Genomic DNA, 22,341 nt, shown 5'->3' on the forward strand with positions numbered 1-22,341 from the left:
GTCGCTGTATTTTGGAAGCTTGGTGAAGTGTGACTATGAGCTGGAAGTTGTCACTGTTTCACAAATGTAAGTCTTGGGGAAATAAGAAAGCAATCACTTGATAGAGTCATGTTGGAGATAAAAGCATAGAAATGTCTTGAATGCATTTTAGAAGGTGATGGTTAGCTTTCATCAGACTGTTTAATAACTTTGACAAACCATCCAAAATCCACATTTATTGAATTCCTCCTTATGCTTCCCTCTCGCTATCATCTCCAGCACTACAATCTGTATTCTTTTAACAACAACCTCTTGTGCGTCATTCCCTGCCTTTACCCCAACATTAATAGCTGTATCTTCGAGCTGTTTCAGACCACACACTCTGAAAGTCCTGCTTGAATCTCTTGAGTTTCTTGCTCTCCTTTTTGAGACCATACTTGGATCAGGTTTTTGTCACCTTTCCCAAGTGTCTGTTTTTTAATATAGAATTCAATAGTACATTCCCATGTTCAAGACACAGTATCAATGTAGTTATTGTTACATGCTAAAAATTATCTCATGATGAGAGATTTATTAAATTGTGAAATTAAATTTCGCTATGTTCAAGTACTCATGTTTCTGTAATAACTATCAGTAGATACATTTAATGGAGATTGTAGATTTTTCCTTTTGTATGGAAATGTTATTGGTTTACACTAATCACTTTTGTATTTTTATATCCAGAGAACAACAGTGAAGCGAATGTGCATTAAGTCTCTACCTAATATGTTAGTCATCCATTTAATGAGGTTTGGGTTCGATTGGGAAAGTGGGCGCTCTATCAAATACGATGAACAAATACGGGTAAATGTGTAGCCTTTACATATCACTAATACAAAAAGTATTATTATCCAAATGCACAAAATCATATTACAATGTGAACTAGTTTGTCTTTTTTGCCATGCTGTATTAGTAGGTTTTTTTCTTACTATTACTATTACCAGTGGTTTTCTCAAGTTGTTGGCTGTTTTCTATAAACTGGAAGGAATTTGCATTACTCATTGGCTTGCGTTCCCATCCCTTGGTAGAGCTGGAATAGCTTTGACTATAATCTGATTGGAGATGTATAGGAACTTGACTTAATCAAAGCATTTGGCACAAAGCATTGAAATAGCAACTCTTTCAAAAGTCCTGAGACATTCTGAGCAGCTCAGATCTGTTCTTCTCTGTGGTCGCTGAGGTAAACAGTTGTAGCCATGATGTGATGTGATGCAATGATGTAAGCATCTGTTTGGCAGTTCTTTGCATATTGAGAATGGCCTCAGATATTTATGAAAGTTTGGGTGCATGTCTCATGCCTGTGCTACATTAAAATAAACTGCCTTATGGTTTGCTGGCTGAATGTTTGCCTGACACTGTATACATGGTCTATAAAAGCTGAAGAGAATCGCATTGTAGGAGTGGCACATTCCTCTGAATAATTGTTTAGTGACATCAGTTGTCTTTTGATCCCGTGATCTTAGTGTGATTTATTGGACGGAACTTGTGATTCATAACATTAAGCAATGTACGATTATGGATGGATGGTGACAAAGCCAGAGTAGAGTAAAACCCAAAAACTTAAAAGCTGTTCAAAAAAAAAAGGTTTTTTGATGCACACAATTTTTTTTTGTATGTTGGATCTGAGTATTGCTGTCTGAGTCAGTATTCATTGCCCATCTCTATCTGCCCCTTGAAATGAATGGCTTGTTAGGACTATTTCTGAGGAGCATTTAAGAGTCAAGCAAATTGCTGTCAGTGAGGAGACTAACGTAGGCCAAGCTGGGTAAGGATGACATATTTGCTTCTCTCGTGGATGTTAACTGATCCAAATGGCTCCTTACAACAACTGATGATGGTACCAGATTCCAGATTTATTAATTGAATTTAAGTGCCACCAGCTGTCAGGGTTGGATCTTAGTCCTTCTCTTCATCACACTCAGTCGTTCTGAATTTGGAAAATAGTATCTGCACCTTCAGTCTAACAAAATCAAAGAAACAAATGAAGACCAACTGTTTAACAAAATTGCCTGAAAGGGAATGTAGCTTCAGAAAGTAGTTAGTGACTCTGACCTCCTATTCAGAGATGATCTGAGATAAAAATTTAATTGCTCACTGAGTCAGAGAGTCATAGTACAGCACAGAATCAGACCCTTCAATTCAACTCGTCCATGCCGACCAGATATCCCAACCCAATCTAGTCCCACCTGCCAGCACTTAGTCCATATTCCTCCAAATCCTTCCTATTCATATACCCATCCAGCTGTTGCAACTGTACTAGTCTCCACTACCTGCTCTAGCAGCTCAGTCCATACACGTGGAGAAAGTGAGGACTGCAGTTGCTGGAGATCAGAGCTGAAAATGTGTTGCTGGAAAAGCGCAGCAGGTCAGGCAGAGCATCCAAGGAGCAGGGGAATCGACGTTTCGGGCATGAGCCCAAAGAAGGGCTCATGCCCGAAACGTCGATTCCCCTGCTCCTTAGATGCTGCCTGACCTGCTGTGCTTTTCCAGCAACACTTTTTCAGTCCATACACGTACCAACCTTGGCATGAAAAAGTTGTCCCTTAGGTCTCTTATATCTTGCCCCTTTCACCCTAAACCTATGCCCTCTAGTTCTGGACTCCCCCACCCCAAGGAAAAAACTTTGTCTATTTATCCTAACCATGCCCCTCATGATTTTATAAACTTCTATAAGGTCACCCCTCAGCCTCAGATGCTCCAGGGAAAACGGCCCCAGCCTGTTCAGCATCTCCCTATAGCTCAAATCCTCCAACCCTGGCAAAACTCTTGAAAACCTTTTCTGAGCCCTTTCAAATTTCACAACATCTTTCCTATAGGAAGGAGACCAGAATTGCACACACTATTCCAAAAGTGACCTCACCAATGTCCTGTACAGCAACAACATGACCTCCCAACACCTGTACTCAATACTCTGACCAATAACGGAAAGCATACCAAACGTCACCTTCACTATCAACTTGAATAAACTGAATTGTAATAAAATAATGTGTTGACTCAGTGAGCAATTAAATTCTTAACTCAGAACATCTCTAATATAAAATTCGGAACTGTTTCACAACTCATCTCCATTTACTTTTCTTTTATCTTACTAGTTCCCTTGGCTTTTAAACATGGAACCATATACTGTGTCTGGAATGGCACGACAAGAGCATTCTTCTGAGCATGGTGAAAATGGCAAAGCAGGTGACCACTTAGGTGGAGGCTCTCCTCGAAAGAAAGGTGCTCCAACTGAAAACTATGAGCTCGTTGGAGTGATTGTTCACAGCGGCCAGGCACACGCTGGGCACTATTACTCATTCATTAAAGACAGGAGGTGAGTGCAAAAATTAAGAATGATTTAAGAAACAGAATATTTTTGATCCCAATGGAGTGTTAATTTGGAAATATAAGTGCTTGGAATTTTTCAGGGCTATAACTAATCAGAGTTAATGAATAACTTGATGTGTGCCACATTTGGTTTGGTTCTGGGCTTACATCCACTTTTTTGACTCTACAGGACTGGTGGCAAAGGAAAATGGTACAAGTTCAATGACACAGTGGTGGAAGAGTTTGATCTAAATGACGAGACACTGGAGTTTGAATGTTTTGGTGGAGAATACAGACCTAAAGTGTATGATCAATGTAAGTTAGTTTGCAACTATACAACATAGTCATCAAGAGTTTGTTCCTTCCTTAAGGTTGGCACAGCATTGAGGGCCAAAGGGCCTGTACTGTGCTGCACTGTTCTATCTACTGTGCTGCATTGAAGCTTTGGCTAACTAAGGGTCAAGTTAAAAGGACAAGGCAAGGAAATAAAAATAAAATCCCTCTTGATTTTCCAGTCTATATTAAGAGGCAAGTAATGGGGGTGTATGCATAAAACATGTAAGCAAATGTGTTTTTAGCAGATTCTTAGTGGGACTTGATTGTTAGCAGGTGGAGATGATGTACAGAAGACCACTGAAATTCCAATCTAATTCTGTAAGCAATGCGTAAAGCAAATTCAAATCGCACCCAAATGTTAAATGAAGTAGAAAACTGAATCCAGTGAAAATCTCCAAAACAAAGTAATTAAATGCACAACTCTGAAGGACAAGCTTGTGCATTCAATTTTTCCAGTTTTGCAGACGGAGTGGGTAAGATGTGAGATGAAAAGCATGGAGTTTGGGAGGTGAGGCAGCAAGGAAGATAACCTAGGACAAGGGAAGTGCACTAACTTGAGGCCCTTTCTCACCTGGTTGTTAGCATCTTCTCTAATGTTTAAAATACAGAAACGCTGGTTTCTGTCCCCAGTACAATCTTCCGCCCCTGTGCATCTTTCCTAAAGCAAGAAAAGAAATATCTGATTAAAAAAGCGAAAAACAGAACCCAAGAATTATCACAATAAGTAGAGACATCAAGGAAGTATTTGGCCAAGCATGATGCCAGGTTTTCTAACTAAAACTGAAGCTTTGGTAATCAAAAAGAAAATGCTACACTTGCTGGAATCAAATTATGGTTGTGATTACCTGAGATCAGCCATTTCAGTTGCCCAGGTGTTTTCTGTTTCTATTCAGTTCCTGTTTCAGGCTCGATTAACTGATTCATGATTTACATTTCCTGCATCATAAGGTCAGAAATGGGGCTGAACTCATGCTTATTGTTCTCCAGTACTGAAAGATGTTCGTATCTTCATGCAGGAAAACCTAAGCGTTCAGTTTTGGGCTGATAGGTGTCAAATTATATTTACATCTTACCAATGCTAGATATTCAAAGATTTAATGTTTGTTAGAACCTCAGAGCAAGGTGAAAATTGTGCACACTCTACATGAAAAGGCCATCACTGTACAGCCTACAGTGTTTTAAAAAGGTTCGCTATCTCAAAACCAGGCAAAAGCAATAAATTCTAGTCTTGCCAATAGCATGCAGATCTAAAGCATGATTAACAATTATAGAAAATTAAATTAACAGAATAGTTTTCTTCGAAGGTGGATTTCAAATGTCTCTCTTTTTATTTTTAAGCAAATCCCTATCCTGAAGTCCGTCGTCGATACTGGAATGCCTACATGTTGTTTTACCAGCGAACGTTAGATCAAAATTCCCCTGTTTTACCAAAGAAAAGCCGAGTCAGTGTTGTTCGTCAGGAAGCAGAGGATCTATCATTGTAAGTAACATTCCATTAACGATGTAAGTGGCCATATTCATACCATTCCTACAAATCTGAATTTCTGGTATGTTTTATTTCCTTATATCCTCAAGGAGTACTGGTACCAAACCTAACTCCCTCTGCAAAATAGAATGAATTCCAAATGTTATCATTCACTACTTCTTCACTCTTTAAAAACGAGATCATGAATTCTGACATGAGCCAATTGAAAAGTAAATAATGCCTGTCGAATAAAAACAGTAAATGCTGTTAAAATACTGTAGTTGAGATAGCATCTAAGAAGAGAGAATTTTAGCGTCTTGGGTCTGTGATATTTCATTATTTGTTGTTAAGCTGGAGAGGGTTCAGAAGAGATTTACTAGGATGTTGCTGGGTATGGAAGATTGAGTTATAAAGAAAGGCTGGAGGAAACATGGAAATGTAACTTTTCATTGCAGCGCAGAAGGTTGAGAGGTGACCTTATAGATTTCTATAAAATAACAAAGGGCATAGATAAAGTTAATTATAGTTGTCTTTTCCCTAGGATGCAAGATTTCAAGGCTAGGGGGCACATTTTTAAGAGGAGAGGAGAGAGGTTTTTAAAAAGATATGAGGGGCAAATTCTTTTACACAGAGGGTGGTTTGGGTGTGGAATGACATTCTGAGGAAGTAATGGATGTGTGGGTACAATTACCGCATTTAAAGGGTATTTGGATGAGTACTTGAATAGGAAAGGTTTGGAGGGATATGAGCCAGGAGCAGGCAGGTGGGACTAGTTTCATTTGGGATTATGTTCAGCATGGACTGACTGGACTGAAGAGACTATTTCCATACTGTATTTTTTTTATATGCTCTATTGAAAGATCATGCACCTGAAATGTTAACTTTGTTTTTCTTAATGCAGATCCTGCTGCACAGTGTGATTCCAAATTTTTATTTCAGATTTTCAGAATCCTCTCGATTTGTTGTCTTTTGTTGGCTTTGTTGACTTTTCCTCATGTAGGTTTTAATTTCGTGAATAACTTGATAAGCTGTATATCCTGAGTATAAGAGCCCTTGACTGGTGCAGAAGAGGGTTTTCATATTTGCTGTTGGAGTTTAACCCTGTGGTTTGTACATGTTGTTACTTTTGGTAGATCAGCTCCCTCTTCACCTGAGGTTTCACCTCAGTCGTCACCTCGTCCACATAGACCAAACAACGACCGCCTTTCCCTGTTAACTAAGCTGGTAAAGAAGGGGGAGAAGAAGGGACTCTTTGTTGAAAAGTTGCCAGCCAGAATTTATCAGGTAAGAATTGGATAATATTTAACTGAAGAGAAAATTCATAATAGATTCAGTTAGTAAAGTGGATATTGAAAAAGATTTTTTTAAAAAGTAATGTTTTCAGGCATTTCTTGGAGTCAGTATTATGAGCCTCTCTGATAAGCAGTTCCGCCATTTCTCCTTTACTGCCTAAGTCAAAGTAGGCAGTAGATAGTTCTAAAAGTTGAAGTTCTAAATTGGAGAAAGGCCAATTTTGACGGTGTTAGGCAAGAACTTTCAAAAGCTGATTGGGGGCAGATGTTCGCAGGTAAACGGCTGGAAAATGGGAAGCCTTCAGAATCGAGATAACGAGAATCCAGAGAAAGTATATTCATGTTAGGATGAAAGGAAATGCTGGTAGATATAGGGAATGATGGATGACGAAAGAAATTGAGGGTTTGGTTAAGAAAAAGAAGGAAGCATATGTCAGGTACAGACAACATGATTCAAATGAATTCTTATAAGACTGTAAAGAGGGAAATCAGGAGGGCAAAAAGGGGACATGAGATAGCTTTGGCAAATAGAATTAAGGAGAATCCAAAGGGTTTTTACAAATTCATTAAGGACAAAGGGGTAACTCGGGAGAGAATAGGGCCCCTCAAAGATCAGCAAAGCAGCCTTTGTTGTGGAGCTGCAGGAGATAGGGGAGATACTAAACGAGTATATTGCATTAGTATTTACTGTGGAAAAGGATATGGAAGATATAGAATGTAGGGAAATAGATGTTGACTCCTGGCAAAATGTCCATATTACAGAGGAGTAAGTGCTGGATGTCTTCAAATGGGTAAAGGTGGATAAACCGGCAGGACCTGATCAGGTGTACCCTAGAACGCTGTGGGAAGCTAGAGAAGTGATTGTTGGGCCTCTTTATGAGATATTGGTATCATCGATAGTCACAGGTAAGGTGCTGGAAGACTGGAGGTTGGCTAACGTGGTGCCCCTATTTAAGAAAGGTGGTAAGGACAATCCAGGGAAGTATAGACCAGTGAGCCTGACCGTCGGTGGTGGGCATTTTTTGGAGGGAATCCTGAGGGACAGGATGTACATGTATTTGGAAAGCAAGGACTGATTTGGGATAGTCAGCATGACTGTGTGTGGGGGAAATCATGTCTCATAAACTTGATTGAGTTTTTTGAGGAAGTAACAAAGAGGATTGATGAGGGCAGAGCGGTAGATGTGATCTATATGGTCCTCAGTCAGGCATTCGACAAGGTTCCCTATGAGAGACAGGTTAGCAAGGTTAGATCTCATGGAATACAGGGAGAACTAGCCATTTGGATATAGAACTGTCTCAAAGGTGGTTGGTGGTGAGGGTAGTTTTTCAGACTGGAGGCCTGTGACCAGTGGGGTGCCACAAGGATCGGTCCTGGGTCCTCTACTTTTTGTCATTTACATAAATGATTTGAATGCGTGCATAAGAGGTACAGTTAGTAAGTTTATAGATGACACCAAAATTGGAGCTGTAGTGGACAGCAAAGGTTACCTCAAATTGGAAGAGGATCTTGACCAGATGGGTCAATGGGCTGAGACGTGGCAGATGGAGTCTAATTCAGATAAATGTGAGGCGCTGCATTTTGGGAAAGCAAATCTTAGCAGGACTTATACATTTAATGGTAAGGTCCTAGGGAGTGTTGCTGAATAAAGAGACCTTGGAGTGCAGGTTCATAGCTCCTTGAAAGTGGAGTCGCAGGTAGATGGGATAGTGAAGAAGGTGTTTAGTATGCTTTCCTTTGTTGGTCAGAGTATTGAGTACAGGAATTGGGAGGTCATGTTGCAGTTGTACAGGACATTGGTTAGGCCACTGTTAGAATATTGCGTGCAATTCTGGTCTCCTTCCTAACGGAAAGATGTTGTGAAACTTGAAAAGGTTCAGAAAAGATTTACAAGTATCTTGCCAGAGTTGGAGGATTTGAGCTACAGGGAGAGGCTGAAGAGGCTGGGGCTGTTTTCCCTGAAGCGTCGGAAGCCGAGGGATGATCTTTATAGAGGTTTACAAAATCATGAGGGGCATGGATAGGATAAATGGACAAAGTGTTTTCCCTGGGGTCGGGGGGTACAGAACTAGAGTGCATAGGTTTAGAGTGAGAGGGGAAAGATATAAAAGAGACCTAAGGGGCAACTTTACCACACAGAGGGTGGTATGTGTATGGAATGAGCTGCCAGAGGTAGTGGTGGAGGCTGGTACAATTGCAACATTTAAAAGGCATCTGGATGGGTATATGAATAGGAATGGTTTGGAGGGATATGGGCCGGGTGCTGGCAGATTGGGTTGGTTTATCTAGTCGGCATGGACGGGTTGGGGGCTCTGTTTCTTTTCTATGACTCTATATATCCACAAATTCTAGGATATCTACTTAGCACCTTTCAGCAACAAGAGCTCCCAAAATACCCTGCAATCCTATAAGATTGAATGAAGTAGAGGTAATTTACTGCTTCACCTGAAATTACCTCTGGAATGAGGAGGGAGGTAGTGAACTGGTAGGTGTTACACCTTCTGCAATTATATGGTAAGATGCCATGAGGATGAGGGAGATGAAATGAGTGGAGGAGGACTGTGCCAAGCTACCTCAGGTGGAACACTCCACGTGGAATGCTGACGGGGGAGGGGAGGGGTGGGGAATGCGTGCCTAGTCAAAGAGTCATAGAACTGTATAGCATAGAAACAGACTCTTCGATCAAACTCAATCCATGCCAACCAGATATCCTAAATTTAATCTAGTCCCATTTGCTAGCATTTGACACTTATCTGTCTAAATCCTTCCTATTCATACACCCATCCAGATGTCTTTTAAATGTTGTCATTGTTCCAGCCGCCACCATTTCCTTTGACAGCTCATTCCCATATTCGCACCACCCTCTGCTTGAAAAAGTTTACCCTTACATCCTTTTTATATCTTTATCCTCTCTCCTTAAACCTATATTCTCTAGCTTTTAACTCCTGTATCCTGGGAAAAAGACCTTGGCTATTCACCCTCTCCATGCCCCTCATGATTTTAAAAATCCCTGCTTGAACAAGATTAGATTCCCGACAGTATAGAAGCAGGCCCTCTGGCCCAACAAGTCCACACCAACCCTCTGAAATGTAACCCATCCAGACCTATTCCCTATCCTATTTTTACCCCTAACTAATACACACAACACTATGGGCAATTTGACATGACTAATTCACCTGACCTGCACATCTTTGGATTGTGGGAAGAAACCGAAGTACCTGGAGGAAACCCAAGCAGACATGGGGAGAATGTACAACCTCCACACAGACAGCTGCCCGAGGCGGGAATCGAACCCGGTCCCTGGTACTGTGAGGCAGCAGTGCTAACCACTGAGCCATCATGCTGTCCTTAAGTCCATTTTAAATCTTGCCCCTCTCACCTTTAAACTCTAGTTTTGGACTTCCCCATTCTGGGGAAAAGACCTTATTTATTCACCCTATCCATGTCCCTCGTGATTTTATAAACTTCTATAAGGTCACCCCTCAGTCTCCAAGGCTCCAGGGAAATTAGCCCCAGTCTTCTCCCTGTACCTCAAACCTTCCAACCCTGGCAACACCCTTGTAAGTCTTTTCTGAACCCTTTCAGGTTTTGCAACATAGCATGGAGACCAGAATTGCACACAGTGTTCCAACAGTGACCTAACCAATGTCCTGATAGCCACAGCATGACATCCCAACTCTTATGCTCAGTGCACTGACCAGTAAAGGCATGCATACTAAATGACACTTTCACTATCCTATCTACCTGCAAATCCACCTTCAGGGAGCTGTGAACTTACATTCCAAGATCTCTTTGTTCAGCAACACTCCTCAGAACCTAACCATGAAGTGTATAAGTCCTGCTCTGATTTGCTTTTCCAAAATACAGGACCTCACATTTATCTAAATTAAATTCCATCTGCCACTCCTTGGCCCACTGGCCCAACTGATCAAGATCTTGTTGTACTCTTGAGGTAACCTCCTTCACTGTCCATTACACCTCCAATTTTGTGAAATCAGTAAACTAGTTGTGGCATCCCATTAGAGGTGACAGAAGTGATGGCTTACAATTCTTTATATACAGAGGCTGATAGATAGGTGAGGGATAGTATGTAAGGACCAAGGATGTTATGGAAGGGAAGTGAGGAGTTGGAGATAGATCATGTGAAGGCAGGGTGAACATTAGAAGCAAAACTGATAAATCTTTCCAGTTGAGAACAAGAGAAGGAAGCCACACTGATAATTTCATCAGTGTTGTACGGAGGAACCCGAGCAGATCTGAAACAAGGAATGTTCCATCTACCTCACAAAGACGTAGGCATAACTAAGGCCCATGCTGGTACCCATGCCCATATCTTTGCCCTGCAGAAAGTGAGAGGAATTACAAGGAAGAAATCAATTATTTACTAGCTTTCCATGACATGGAACGCTAGGAGTATCCTTCGCACCACTGAGCAGTAGATGATTGAAAATTATGCTATGGCCAAAATGCCTACAAAATTGTTAAAGCTGAAAAAATGATTAACTTTAGTGCTGTTGAGCTGACTGTCTGCTTTAAACTTGGTGAATGTGCCAGCCTTGAGTGTTTGTGTGCAGCCTTAACTGATATCAGAAACTACCAAAACATGACTGAGGATGTGCTGTGGTCTGTTGCCAATGTTGTTACTGTACGGTCATCATTCAGATGAGATAAAAGTAACTGCAAGGTTTATTTGAGCGACAGAGGGTTAAGATAGCATGTTGATGCATTAATTTGTAAGTTTTCAGTTGGAAATTTCACCTATGAATTTTGTCCCCAAAAATCCAAATTTTACTTGAAATCTATTGTACTCATTTAGTAACATGCTTTATTTTCTTCCAGATATTTCACTGTTTCAGAAAACCTAACTTAATTTACGTGCTCATTAAGGGTGAAGGATGATGTTGAGAACTTATTAGAATTATGCAGAAAGCCCTTGACTGAACTGTTACTGATGGTAGTGTCTATGCTCCTCACAAGCCTCCTTCCAAATTGGACATGTTAGTTGCTTTCACACTTTGAAAGCATTTTTACAATGTACTTATTCATGTTGTATTCCTTGTATGTCATTCCGTTTATTGAGTGTGCACAGAGAAAACTATGCGTCAGGTCATTAAACGTGGATTGACTTTTCTGCTTCCACGTGCCTAATTCTAATCTTGTGTAAGGGACTTGGGAATAACATTGAAAAGAAAGAATTTCCCTGAAAAGATGCACCCTATTTGTGTTTGTGTTTGTGTTTATTAATCGTCAGTTCAACAAGAGCTGCATAATTTCCAAACTCTGCATCAGTTTTTTGCATTGGTAACAGGAACGCTTCACATTATTTCTTTAGTGGAAACATCTGTAACCATGTAGTCTGTGTCCTTTTGTCTCTATTAGATGGTACGAGATGAGAACCTGAAGTTCATGAAAAACAGAGATGTTTTCAACAGTGACTACTTCAATTTCATGCTTTCCTTGATTTCACTCAACGCAGTGAGTGTCTTTTCTGTGGTCAGGTACTGTTGGCGATTTGTCTGGTTAGCTGTCACACCCAAAATAAATTAAATCCCTTTCACCTATCCATTATGATTCAGATTTCTTCCCAAAAACTTTACAGTGCAAAATGTTGTTTTCGTAGGCAAGTCCATGGTTATTATAAACCCAATCCATGTTTGAAGTATATGCAGTAGTGTGCTGAGAGAAACTTAATGCCCTTATACCATTAAAAGGCAATGAAAATGGCATGTCATCTATATTAGAAACAACACATTGCATTAAGATTTTTCTTTTGGTTTAGCAAATAAATACTCGAACCTAAGTTTGTGTGGTGATTTTAATTGGTTTCTGGTGTTCAATTTTGTTTATTTACGTGATGTGGTATTGCTCACTAGTCCAATGCTTTGTGACCATTCCTGGTTGTTTTTGAGAAGATGATGGCAATGACTTCATGAGCAGTTGCAGTCCTTGTGCAAATATTGTACCTTCAAGCCATTCAGTGTTGTTCAGTGGTGAAGCAGACCACAAGGTGCTGTTTTTGTGAAACTAAATGATAGAGCAGTGCTACTTGAAAAGAAGCATTTGCATGTCCAAGTTTAACTGCTCATTGCCCTTCACCTGAAGTTGCAATAAAGTTTGTTAACAAATAACAGCGAGCAACATTAGCATCACTATTATTTATATCAGTATTGAGGTCAATACCGTCCTTAATTGTCACCATTCCTTTAAAACCTTCGAAAACAAGTATACCAAAATTCATAGTCCTTTACAGTTTTTACTTGGCTTAGTTTTACCAAAGCAAAAATGGCACCAAATGCCTTTAGTTCCCCATTTGCCAGAACTGCAGCTGTTCAAGTAAACTGAAGATGGAACTGAAATTTATTGTACGTGCCTCATAGTTCATGAGCTGCCTTTTCCCCATCCCTCCAACCCAACAAAAACCTGTAAATCAAAACCAAAACACAAGCGAACTGGTGATTGAGAAATACTAATAATGTCATGCATGCAACTCTAGTTCTTAACTCCTCCAGCGTCAAATGAAGCAGTCTTACAACTTTATCACTGAAAACCTGTCTGCTTGACAGCTGGGGATCTTGAAAAGAACGGTAGATCTCATTTAAATATTATTACTTAAACTGCACTTTTAATTCATCTTGAAAAAATACATTTCTTATAAATTGCAAGAGTGTGTTCTATAGTCAGTCCTGCTTATATTTCATGCATTCATCAATTATTGATTTGCAAATTCTATAAATTTTAAGAATAGAGAGACCTTAGCGTTTTTGATTGCTGCACAGAAACCTTGGTCCCAGTGTTTGGTTATGATTACAATGTGTATTGTGTCAAATCTTTGCTGAAGATTTGTTCCTCTGGTTACGATTTTTGTTAACCCAATGGGCTTACAAACAACAATCCCTTCAGAAACATTTAGTGATACCTCAAAGTGGCAGATCTGTGCAATGGCCTTTATAAACCATAAACCTATATGTCATATTTGTGTTCATTCAAAGGTTAAAAAATGTAACCTCTTCTGACTGGTGGCAGTAGAATTTTAAGATTGCATGAGACATGTAATCTGCTGCCCCTGGTTTTCCAGCACAAACTCAAGCCATTAGCTGCAAATTAAATGTGAAATTATCCAAGCTAGAAAAGGCCAGCTTAATGGGAAGACTGCTGCTGCTCTTAGTGTAAAAGGTGGGGTCTGCAGATGCTGGAGATCAGAGCTGAAAATGTGTTGCTGGTTAAAGCGCAGCAGGTCAGGCAGCATCCAAGGAACAGGAAATTTGATGTTACTCAGCACCGCCCTCCTAACCTGCAATTTTCTTCCTGACCTCTCCGCCCCCAACCCACTCCGGCCTATCACCCTCACCTTGACCTCCTTCCACCTATCACATCTCCATCGCCCCTCTCCCTAGTCCCTCCTCCCTCCTCCCTACCTTTTATCTTAACCTGCTAGACACATTTTCCTCATTCCTGATGAAGGGCTTGTGCCCGAAACATCGAATTTCCTGTTCCTTGGATGCTGCCTGACCTGCAACACATTTTCAGTTGCTGCTACCCTTAGTAAATGTTGGTCATGTCGTGTTTGATTTATAGTGCGAGTGCCTTAAATACTCCTGTGGCAGTCCAAAGTGTAGCATGAGTTAAGTCGCATAGTTTAAGAAGGTAGTGGTAAAGTGTCTTCTGTTTTTTTTCCTGTTGGGGGTCGAACATCATTTGAAACAGTGAAACCATAACATGACAATGCATTTTGTAACACTTGAAGCTACGATTTCCTTCAACAGAATGCAATTTGTGGATGGCACGGTGGCACAGTGGTTAGCACTGCTGCCTCATAGCGCCAGAGACCCGGGTTCAATTCCCAACTCAGGCAACTGACTGTGTGGAGTTCGCACATTCTCCCCGTGTCTGCGTGGGTTTCCTCCGGGTGCTCCGGTTTCCTCCCACAGTCCAAAGATGTGCAGGTCAGGTGAATTGGTCATTCTAATTTGCAAGTAGTGTTAAGTAAAGGGGTAAATGTAGGGGAATGGGTGGGTTGCGCTTCGGCGGGTCGGTGTGGACATGTTGGCCCGAAGGTATTTAATTTAATTTAAGTAAGTAAATTACTGTAAGTAATTTAATTTAATTTAATGAACATTGATAAAAGGCTAAGAATCTTGAAGTCCAACATAAATAGTTTCAGCACATTGATGTCACTTATTAGTTACTAATAATTGCGATTAGATTAGATTAGATTCCCTGTAGCGTGGAAACAGGGCCTTCGGCCCACCAAGTCCACACCGACCCTCCAAAGAGTAACCCACCCAATCCCATTTCCCTCTGACTCAAACATTTTAATAGAAAGAGAGCTTCACCACCAGTCCTTCATTCGGAGGCTCACTGAAGATGTTACCTAGTATGGTGACAAAACATCTGAAAACGAACCTTCCAGTCAGTGAGCAAACCTGCGGCCAGAATCTCAATCTGAGCTACAAATCTTCTCAAAACTTGCTCTCATGATTTTATAAACCTCTAAAGGGGAACCCCTCAACCTCCCATGCTCCAGTGAAAAAATATCCCAGCATATTCAACTTTTCCACCTAGAACCCTCCATTCCTGGCAACATCCTGGTAATTTTTTTCTGAACCCTCTCCAGTTTAATAATGACCTTCCTATAACGGAGACCAGAACTGCACATACTACTCTAGATCCTGTCCTGCGGGGAAGGGTAGCTCGACCCGAAACATTAACTCTGATTTTTCGCCACAGATGCTGCCAGACCTGCTGAGCTCTTCCAGCAATTTCTGTTTTTGTTTCTTATTTACACCATTTGCAGGGCTTTCAGTTTTTATTTTATTTGTTGAGACCGAGGTTAACCTACTTCTTGGGACCTCACTGTGTGAAATTAGCTGCTGTGTTTACTACACAATTATTTTTGAAGTCCAATGACAGTTGATTAGTTGTGAAGCAAATGGAGACAATCTGAGACCATGGTCAGACTTTCATCAATGGAATTTTTTTCCCCTGTTTAACCTGTGTATGAGTTCCATATTTTGCTTGTATCTGCAGTAGCAGTTAATCAACTATTTTAAAATAAAACTTCTGTTTCATTGAAACTAAATATTTAAATTAATCAAAGTATGTACATAGTTCTTGGGGAGCATTACATCCTGTGCATGCCTTGGCCAGTGTCATTAACCAATGCTGACAATAAATAGTGATTAAGCTGTAAAGCAGGCAGACTGCTCAAGGAAATCCATCTTTGCTTGTTTAAACAAGTATCAGCAAATTGTCAAAAGCTGAACAAGAAATGGGGCTTGTATAAGCACGGTGCTTTTTTACTCCTGTATCACTTTGAATCTAGCTCACTTGATACTTTAATTCCTAAAATTTTAACTTTCTTACAATTTAGTTTTTATCATTCTGATGTGCTTTCTCCCTGTAGACTAAACTGAAACACCCTATGTACCAGACCATGGCGAAAGTCAGCATGAAATTAGCTATCCAGTTCCTCTTCCAGACTTATTTGCGAACTAAGAAAAAGCTCAGGTATGAAAATGAACTGAGAACATTAATAATTGGAACAGATTTAATGGGAGTTTAACACGAAAACTGTTCAATCACAGATGTCTGTTTATTCTCATCCGGTATTCATCCAGTGAAGGGGTCAGCGTTTGGTAAATTTTGCTTTCATCTCAGGATGTTGTGGCTAGTTATGGCACTGCTATGTTCTGCTAGTTCATTCAGCTGGAAGATTGAACTTGAGACCTCCTGGTCTGTATGAATCAATGCTACATTGGTAAATCATCCAAGAACTCCACTTTATGTTCCTCTGTCCCCAGTGTGATCATACTCTGGAATCTATGTTCATGCATGGTCTGTGGAATTGGAACTATCTCAATTATGCCATTCACTTAAGCCTGACAGTTGGAGAATTGTTTTTGACCAACAGGTCTGATCTTGCCATCAGCATCATAATGGGTTAACCTGCTTTTAAAGGAATGTCAAAAGGAAAACAAATCTTTAATCTCCCTTGAATTGGATTTTCATTTCTTGAACACAGGAATACAGAAGATGTGCTTATATCTTTGTAGTTGGTTATCTGGCAGATCATCCCAAGCATTGTCACTCCCTGAATAAATACTTTTTCTTAAGATCTTTTTGATGTTAGTTTTCATTAATTTGTGTGAATGCCCTGCTGGCCTAATTGTTCTGGTTGGAAAGCTAGACCAAACTTTTCCTGCCACATTCAGTAATTAAATATGGAGATGCACATGGGCAGTTCAGACCACAACGTTTCCGAATTGTGGTTCATAATTTTATGGAAAGCTAGGAAAATTTAACAATTTAGCTTGACAGAATGCTACCAGTCTTAAGTATATTACACACACTATCTTCTGTGAGAACTCCAAAGATCTGACTTGCCTGAAAATCTTATTTTAGATTAGATTAGATTACTTACAGTGTGGAAACAGGCCCTTCAGCCCAACAAATCCACACTGACCCTTGGAAGAGCAACCCACCCAGACCCATTCCCCTACATTTACCCTTTCACCTAACACTACGGGCAGTTTAGCATGGCCAATTCACCTAACCTGCATGTTTTTGGACAGTGGTAGGAAACCAGAGCACCTGGAGGAAAGCCACGCAGACACGGGGAGAATGTGCAAACTCCACACAGACAGTTGCCTGAGGCGGGAATTGAACGGTCAATGGCACTGTGAGGCAGGAGTGCTAACCGCTGTGCCACCGTGCCATTCACTTTTAGAATAGAATAGAATTCCTTCAGTGTGGAAGCAGGGCATTCAGACCATTGAGTCCACACTGACCCTCTGAGGGTGGAATTGAACCCAGGTCCCTGGTGTTGTAGGGCAGCACTGCTAACCACTGAGCCATCGTGGCATACGATGTTTGTTTAATAGTTTATAAGAATATATGAAATATGAGTAAAAATAGGCTAAATGACCCATCCAGTCTGCAGCAGCATTGATAAAGATCATGGATGACCTCTTGATTCAACTCTCCTTTCACACCTGCTGTCCAATTTCCTTGATTCCTGGAGAGAGCAAAGTCTTATCTAGCTCAGCTGTGTCCCTGTGATCTGGGTGCCCCTGGCCAGGGGAAACAATCTCTGTCTAGTCTGTCAAGCTAAATAGTAAAAGCAGCATGTGATGGACAGAGTTAAGCTATTCCATAACCAATAGATCAGATGTAAGCTCTGATGTCCTGCAATATCCAGTTATGAATGATACTGGACAATTAAACAACTCAGTGGAGAAGGCTCCACAAATCTCCCCATCAACAAGACTACACCTCATTCTTAACTTGAAAGCAGAAACCCATTTTACTTGGTGCCATGTTAGAACAACCTTTTTTTAAAACTTTATTCATAGAATGTGGGCTTGGCTGATCGAACCATCGTAGTTGCCATTGAGAATGTGTTGGTGAGCTGCCTTGTTCAACTGCTGAAAACAGACTACATTACTGCGGACCTCCAGAGGAGGTGGAAATGCATCATCCAATTGCCAATTCTGGCTCAAGCTTATCAAAAATGCTTCAACATTATCTTTTGCGTTGATGAGCTGGGCTTTTTCATCATCGATGGAGAGATGTTTGGAGCCTTCTCCACTGGTTTGTTTAATTATCCAATGCCATTCCTAACTGGATGTGGCAGGACTTCAGAGCTTACATCTTACCTCTAGTTGTGGAAAGCTTTATCCTGTCTATTACATGTTGCATATCCTATTTAACACTCAAGTAGTCCCTGTATTGTAGTTTCACCAGGTTGTCACCTCCATTTTTAGGTATGTCTGATATTACTTTAAGCATGTGCTCTTGCACTTTTCTTTGAACGAGGATTGATCCCCTGGCTTGATGATAATGGTAGAGTGAGGGATATGATGGGCTATGATGTTATTGATTGCATTTGAATATGGTTCTACCGATGATGGTGATCCAAGTGTCTCGTGGATTCTGCATCTTGACCTGCTAGATCTGCTCAATCTATCTTAGCTCAGTGAAAGTGCCATGTAACATAATGAAGACTATCCTCAAGTTGAAGATGAAGCTACACACAGTCATATAGCACAGAAACAGACCCTATGGTCCAACTAGTCCATGATGACCATAAATCCCAAACTAAATTAGTTTCACCTGTCAGCCCTTGGCGCGTATCTCTCCAAATCTTTCCTATTCATGTACTTATCTAAATGTCTCTTAAACATTGTGACTGTAGCCACATCCACCACTTCCTCTGGGAGTTCATTCCACAAGTAGTATGGTGTTTACTCTTAATGGCATTGCCATGGACAGATGTTTCTGTGGCAGACAAGTAATGAAGTTGAGGTCAAATATGTTCTTCCCTTTTGGTTCCTTCACCACCTACTGCAGATCTAATCCAGCAGCTGTGACTTTTAAGACTCAACCAGTCTGGCCAGTAGTGATCCTGCCAAGCCAGTCTTGGTGATGGACTAAAATTCCTCCACCTGTAATACATCCTATGTCCTTGCCACATTCAGTGCTATCTCCAATGGTGTTCAACATGGAGGAGTAATGTTTCATTACCTGATATGGGGTTTACAGTTTATGGTAAGCAGAAGAAGGTTCCTTTCCAAAGTTTGAGCTGATTTCATGAGGCACCAAGCCAAACTCCTCCTGATTATGCCATCACTTTACTGGATCTATCCTGCTGCTGGGACAGGGCAGATCCAAGGTTGGGTGTGATCTCTGTGACATTGTAAGGTATTATTATTCTGTGCATACGACTGTGTCAGACTGCTTCTGGAATAGTCTGTGTAATAGTTCTCCCAAATTTGGAACTTCACCTCATAAGGAGGATTTTGCAGGATCAACAAAGCTAGGTTTGCTGCTGCCCTTGCTGGGGTCTAGGTTGATGCCAGTGGTCTATCTGATTTGTTTTTTTTTGTGGACTTTTACTGGTATGAAACAACTGAGTGGCTTGCTTGCCATTTCAGAGGGCAGTTAAGTGTCAATCACATTAGTCAATTGGTCTGGAGTGAGATATAGGCCAGGCCAGGTATGGATGGTAAACTTTCTGTCCCAAACAATATTCATCAATCATTTGAGTTTTTACATCAGTTGACAATGATTTCATTGTCCTCACTAGACTTTTAATTTTAATACATTCACATTGATTTGAAACTAATTCCTCAGAGATCAGCTGGGTTTCTATATTACAAGAGTAATCTCTCCTCATTCATTCCAGGAACTAATCTCATAAACTTCCTTAGTGATGGAGATCAAAACTACACAAAGCAGGTGTGATCCCACCTTATACAAGCAAGACTTTTTTTTGTACTCCATACCCCTTGCAATAAGGGTGCACATTTGATTTGTCTTCCTAATTGGTTGCTTCACCTACACACTAAATTTCTGTTCCTTATACAAGTGCATGCAGGTTCTTTGAACATCAATATTTGTGAGTTACACACCCATTCAAAAATATTCTGCTTTTCTGTTCTCCCTCCCATTATGAATAACTTCAAACGAATTTGTTGCCCACTTCTTTAATCAATCTAAGCTCTTTGCAGCACATTTGCTTTCAAAGTTCGCTGTCCCCACCAAATTTTATACTACCTGCAAACTTGGATGGATTGCTCTAGCTTTCTTCATCTTAAGTCTTTAATATGAATTATAAGTAGCTAAGGGCCTTTTATTTTAGATGATAAGAATATAAGAGCTAGTATGCAATTCAGACCCATGAGCCTGCTCTGCCATTTAATATGATCATGGCTGGTCTTATCTTGGCTTTGGTTCCACTTTCCTGCATGCTCTCCGTAACCCTTCAACTCATGACTAATTAAAAACTATCTGTTCTGTATATTTATGCAATGTTCCAGCATACACCACACTCTGGGGTAGTGAATTCCATAGATTCACGACCCTTTGAGAGAGATAATTTCTCTTCTGTTTCAAATCTGCTATCCCTTATCCGAAAACTCCGGTGTCTTGTTCGAGATTGCCAAATATGAGGAAGCATCCTATCTACATCCACCTTATCTGTCCCCTTTCACATCCAATATATGTCAACTAGATTTTTTTCCGAACTCCAGAGAATATAGGCCTAAATTGCTCACTATCTTCATAAGACAAACACTTCATCTCTGGAATCAACCTGGTGAACATCCTCTCCTGAGCTTCTGCCAGTGCAACTACATCCCTCCTCAAGTAAGGGGACCAAACTATGCTCCATCACTATTACTTCAGACATCTCCTCTACTTGTATGCCCTCCAACAGGGATGTGACAGAGAGTATGGCAGTCTCAGACTCTTGTGCTGTATTATTAATCCTGTACTACAAGAGGTAGTTGAAAATGTGTTGCTGGAAAAGCGCAGCAGGTCAGGCAGCATCCAAGGAACAGGACATTCGACGTTTCGGCACAAGCCCTTCATCAGGAATGAGGAAAGTGTGTCCAGCAGGCTAAGATAAAAGGTAGGGAGGAGGGACTTGGGGGAGGGGCGATGGAGATGTGATAGGTGGAAGGAGGTCGAGGTGAGGGTGATAGGCCGGAGTGGGGTGGGGGCGGAGAGGTCAGGAAGAGATTGCAGGTTAGGAGGGCGGTGCTGAGTTCTCCAGTTTCCTCATTTCCCCTCCCCCCCCACCTTGTCTCAGTCGATTCCCTTGAACTCAGCATTCATTCAGTTGCATTCTGAATAGCTGCAAGTGCTAGAAATCTGAAATATATGGAGAAATGAAGCAATTTGTGACCTAAAATAGTCCATTTGGAAGCATTCTTTCTTTGGATATGAGTATTGCTGGCAATTTGTTGCCCAACCATATTTGTTCTTAAGAAGATGGTGGTGAGCTGTTGTCTTGAACTGTTGCAATCTGTGATCTACTTCCACACTCCTGTTAGGAAAAGAGTTACTGGTTTTTGACGTAGTATGTATGCAGATATTGTCTGGCCTGCTGAATACAACATCTTCAGTTTCTGTTTTGGTTTTTTACTGTTGCTACCCTACTGTTAAGGGAATTATTCCAAATAATAGCAAATTATTGCATTATAAAATTCTTCCTAATATCCTTATAAACTTTTAATTCATGTCCTCCAAAAGTTGAAAGAAAGAAGAGATCAATCATCTAAGTTGCATGGCCATTTGTAAATGTAACAAAAGATTATATTTGCACATCAGTCATGTTGCAACACCCTCATCTGGTTTCATCTAGATCTAAGGAATTATTGAGAAATGTTTCCACTAAATTAACCTTATTTTCCTCATTAAAGACACTTGAAGTTCATAGAAACCTTTTGCATTTGGTTTTGTGTATAGCTCTTCGTGTTTTTACATAGACTGGAAGGCACTACATTTGCTCTTTTATGTATTGTACTAGTTTTGAGCTATCTGTTTAAAGTTGTGTTTAATTATTAATTTCGTGTGTTTAATCTTTCAACAACTGGAGATTTTTTTTTTAAAACCTGCAGGATGGACACTGGAGAATGGATTACCCTCATCGAAAGGTTGCTTTCAAATAGTTGCGAGGCATGCCAGTGGCTGATTGAATTTTTGATTGGATCTGAGGGACGAGAATTAATAAAGTAAGTCTATAAAGCACAGGCTTGGAATTTTGATGAAGCTGCTTGTTCTTTTTGAGTGACTATGAAAATACATCCAGGAAGACCACAGAATTGGTACCTTAAGACAACTAGTGTCTTTTTTATTCCTGATGAAGAGCTTTTGCCCGAAATGTCGATTTTGCTGTTCCTCGGATGCTGCCTGAACTGCTGTGCTCTTCCAGCACCACTAATCCAAAATCTGGTTTCCAGCATCTGCAGTCATTGTTTTTACCTCTTTAAATTATAAATCATCAGTTGCTGAATGACAAATCTTTTTAAATCCTATTGTTTCCAAGTTAGTTTGTGTCAGTATGTTCTAAGGCTTTTATTTGGGTTTGCATGATGCTAATACAAGTATTATTGGACAGAGAGATTCATAATCTTGCTGTTT

At 40.5% G+C, this 22,341-nt stretch overlaps 1 protein-coding gene across 2 annotated transcripts in view; it reads left to right on the forward strand.

The window, feature by feature from the left end:
• The window catches only part of usp24 (ubiquitin specific peptidase 24), a 184,242-nt gene that overhangs the window by 134,357 nt on the left and 27,544 nt on the right, over window positions 1-22,341 (forward strand). For both annotated transcript variants that reach the window (XM_060830532.1, XM_060830533.1), the window contains exons 47-54: window positions 703-822; window positions 3,111-3,331; window positions 3,515-3,639; window positions 4,999-5,140; window positions 6,259-6,409; window positions 11,797-11,892; window positions 15,821-15,924; window positions 21,819-21,932. In XM_060830532.1, the coding sequence (XP_060686515.1) occupies window positions 703-822; window positions 3,111-3,331; window positions 3,515-3,639; window positions 4,999-5,140; window positions 6,259-6,409; window positions 11,797-11,892; window positions 15,821-15,924; window positions 21,819-21,932 (1,073 nt within the window). The remainder of the gene's footprint in view (window positions 1-702; window positions 823-3,110; window positions 3,332-3,514; window positions 3,640-4,998; window positions 5,141-6,258; window positions 6,410-11,796; window positions 11,893-15,820; window positions 15,925-21,818; window positions 21,933-22,341) is intronic.

This window comes from Hemiscyllium ocellatum, chromosome 9, assembly GCF_020745735.1.
Source record: "Hemiscyllium ocellatum isolate sHemOce1 chromosome 9, sHemOce1.pat.X.cur, whole genome shotgun sequence".
Taxonomy (NCBI): Eukaryota; Metazoa; Chordata; class Chondrichthyes; order Orectolobiformes; family Hemiscylliidae; genus Hemiscyllium; species Hemiscyllium ocellatum.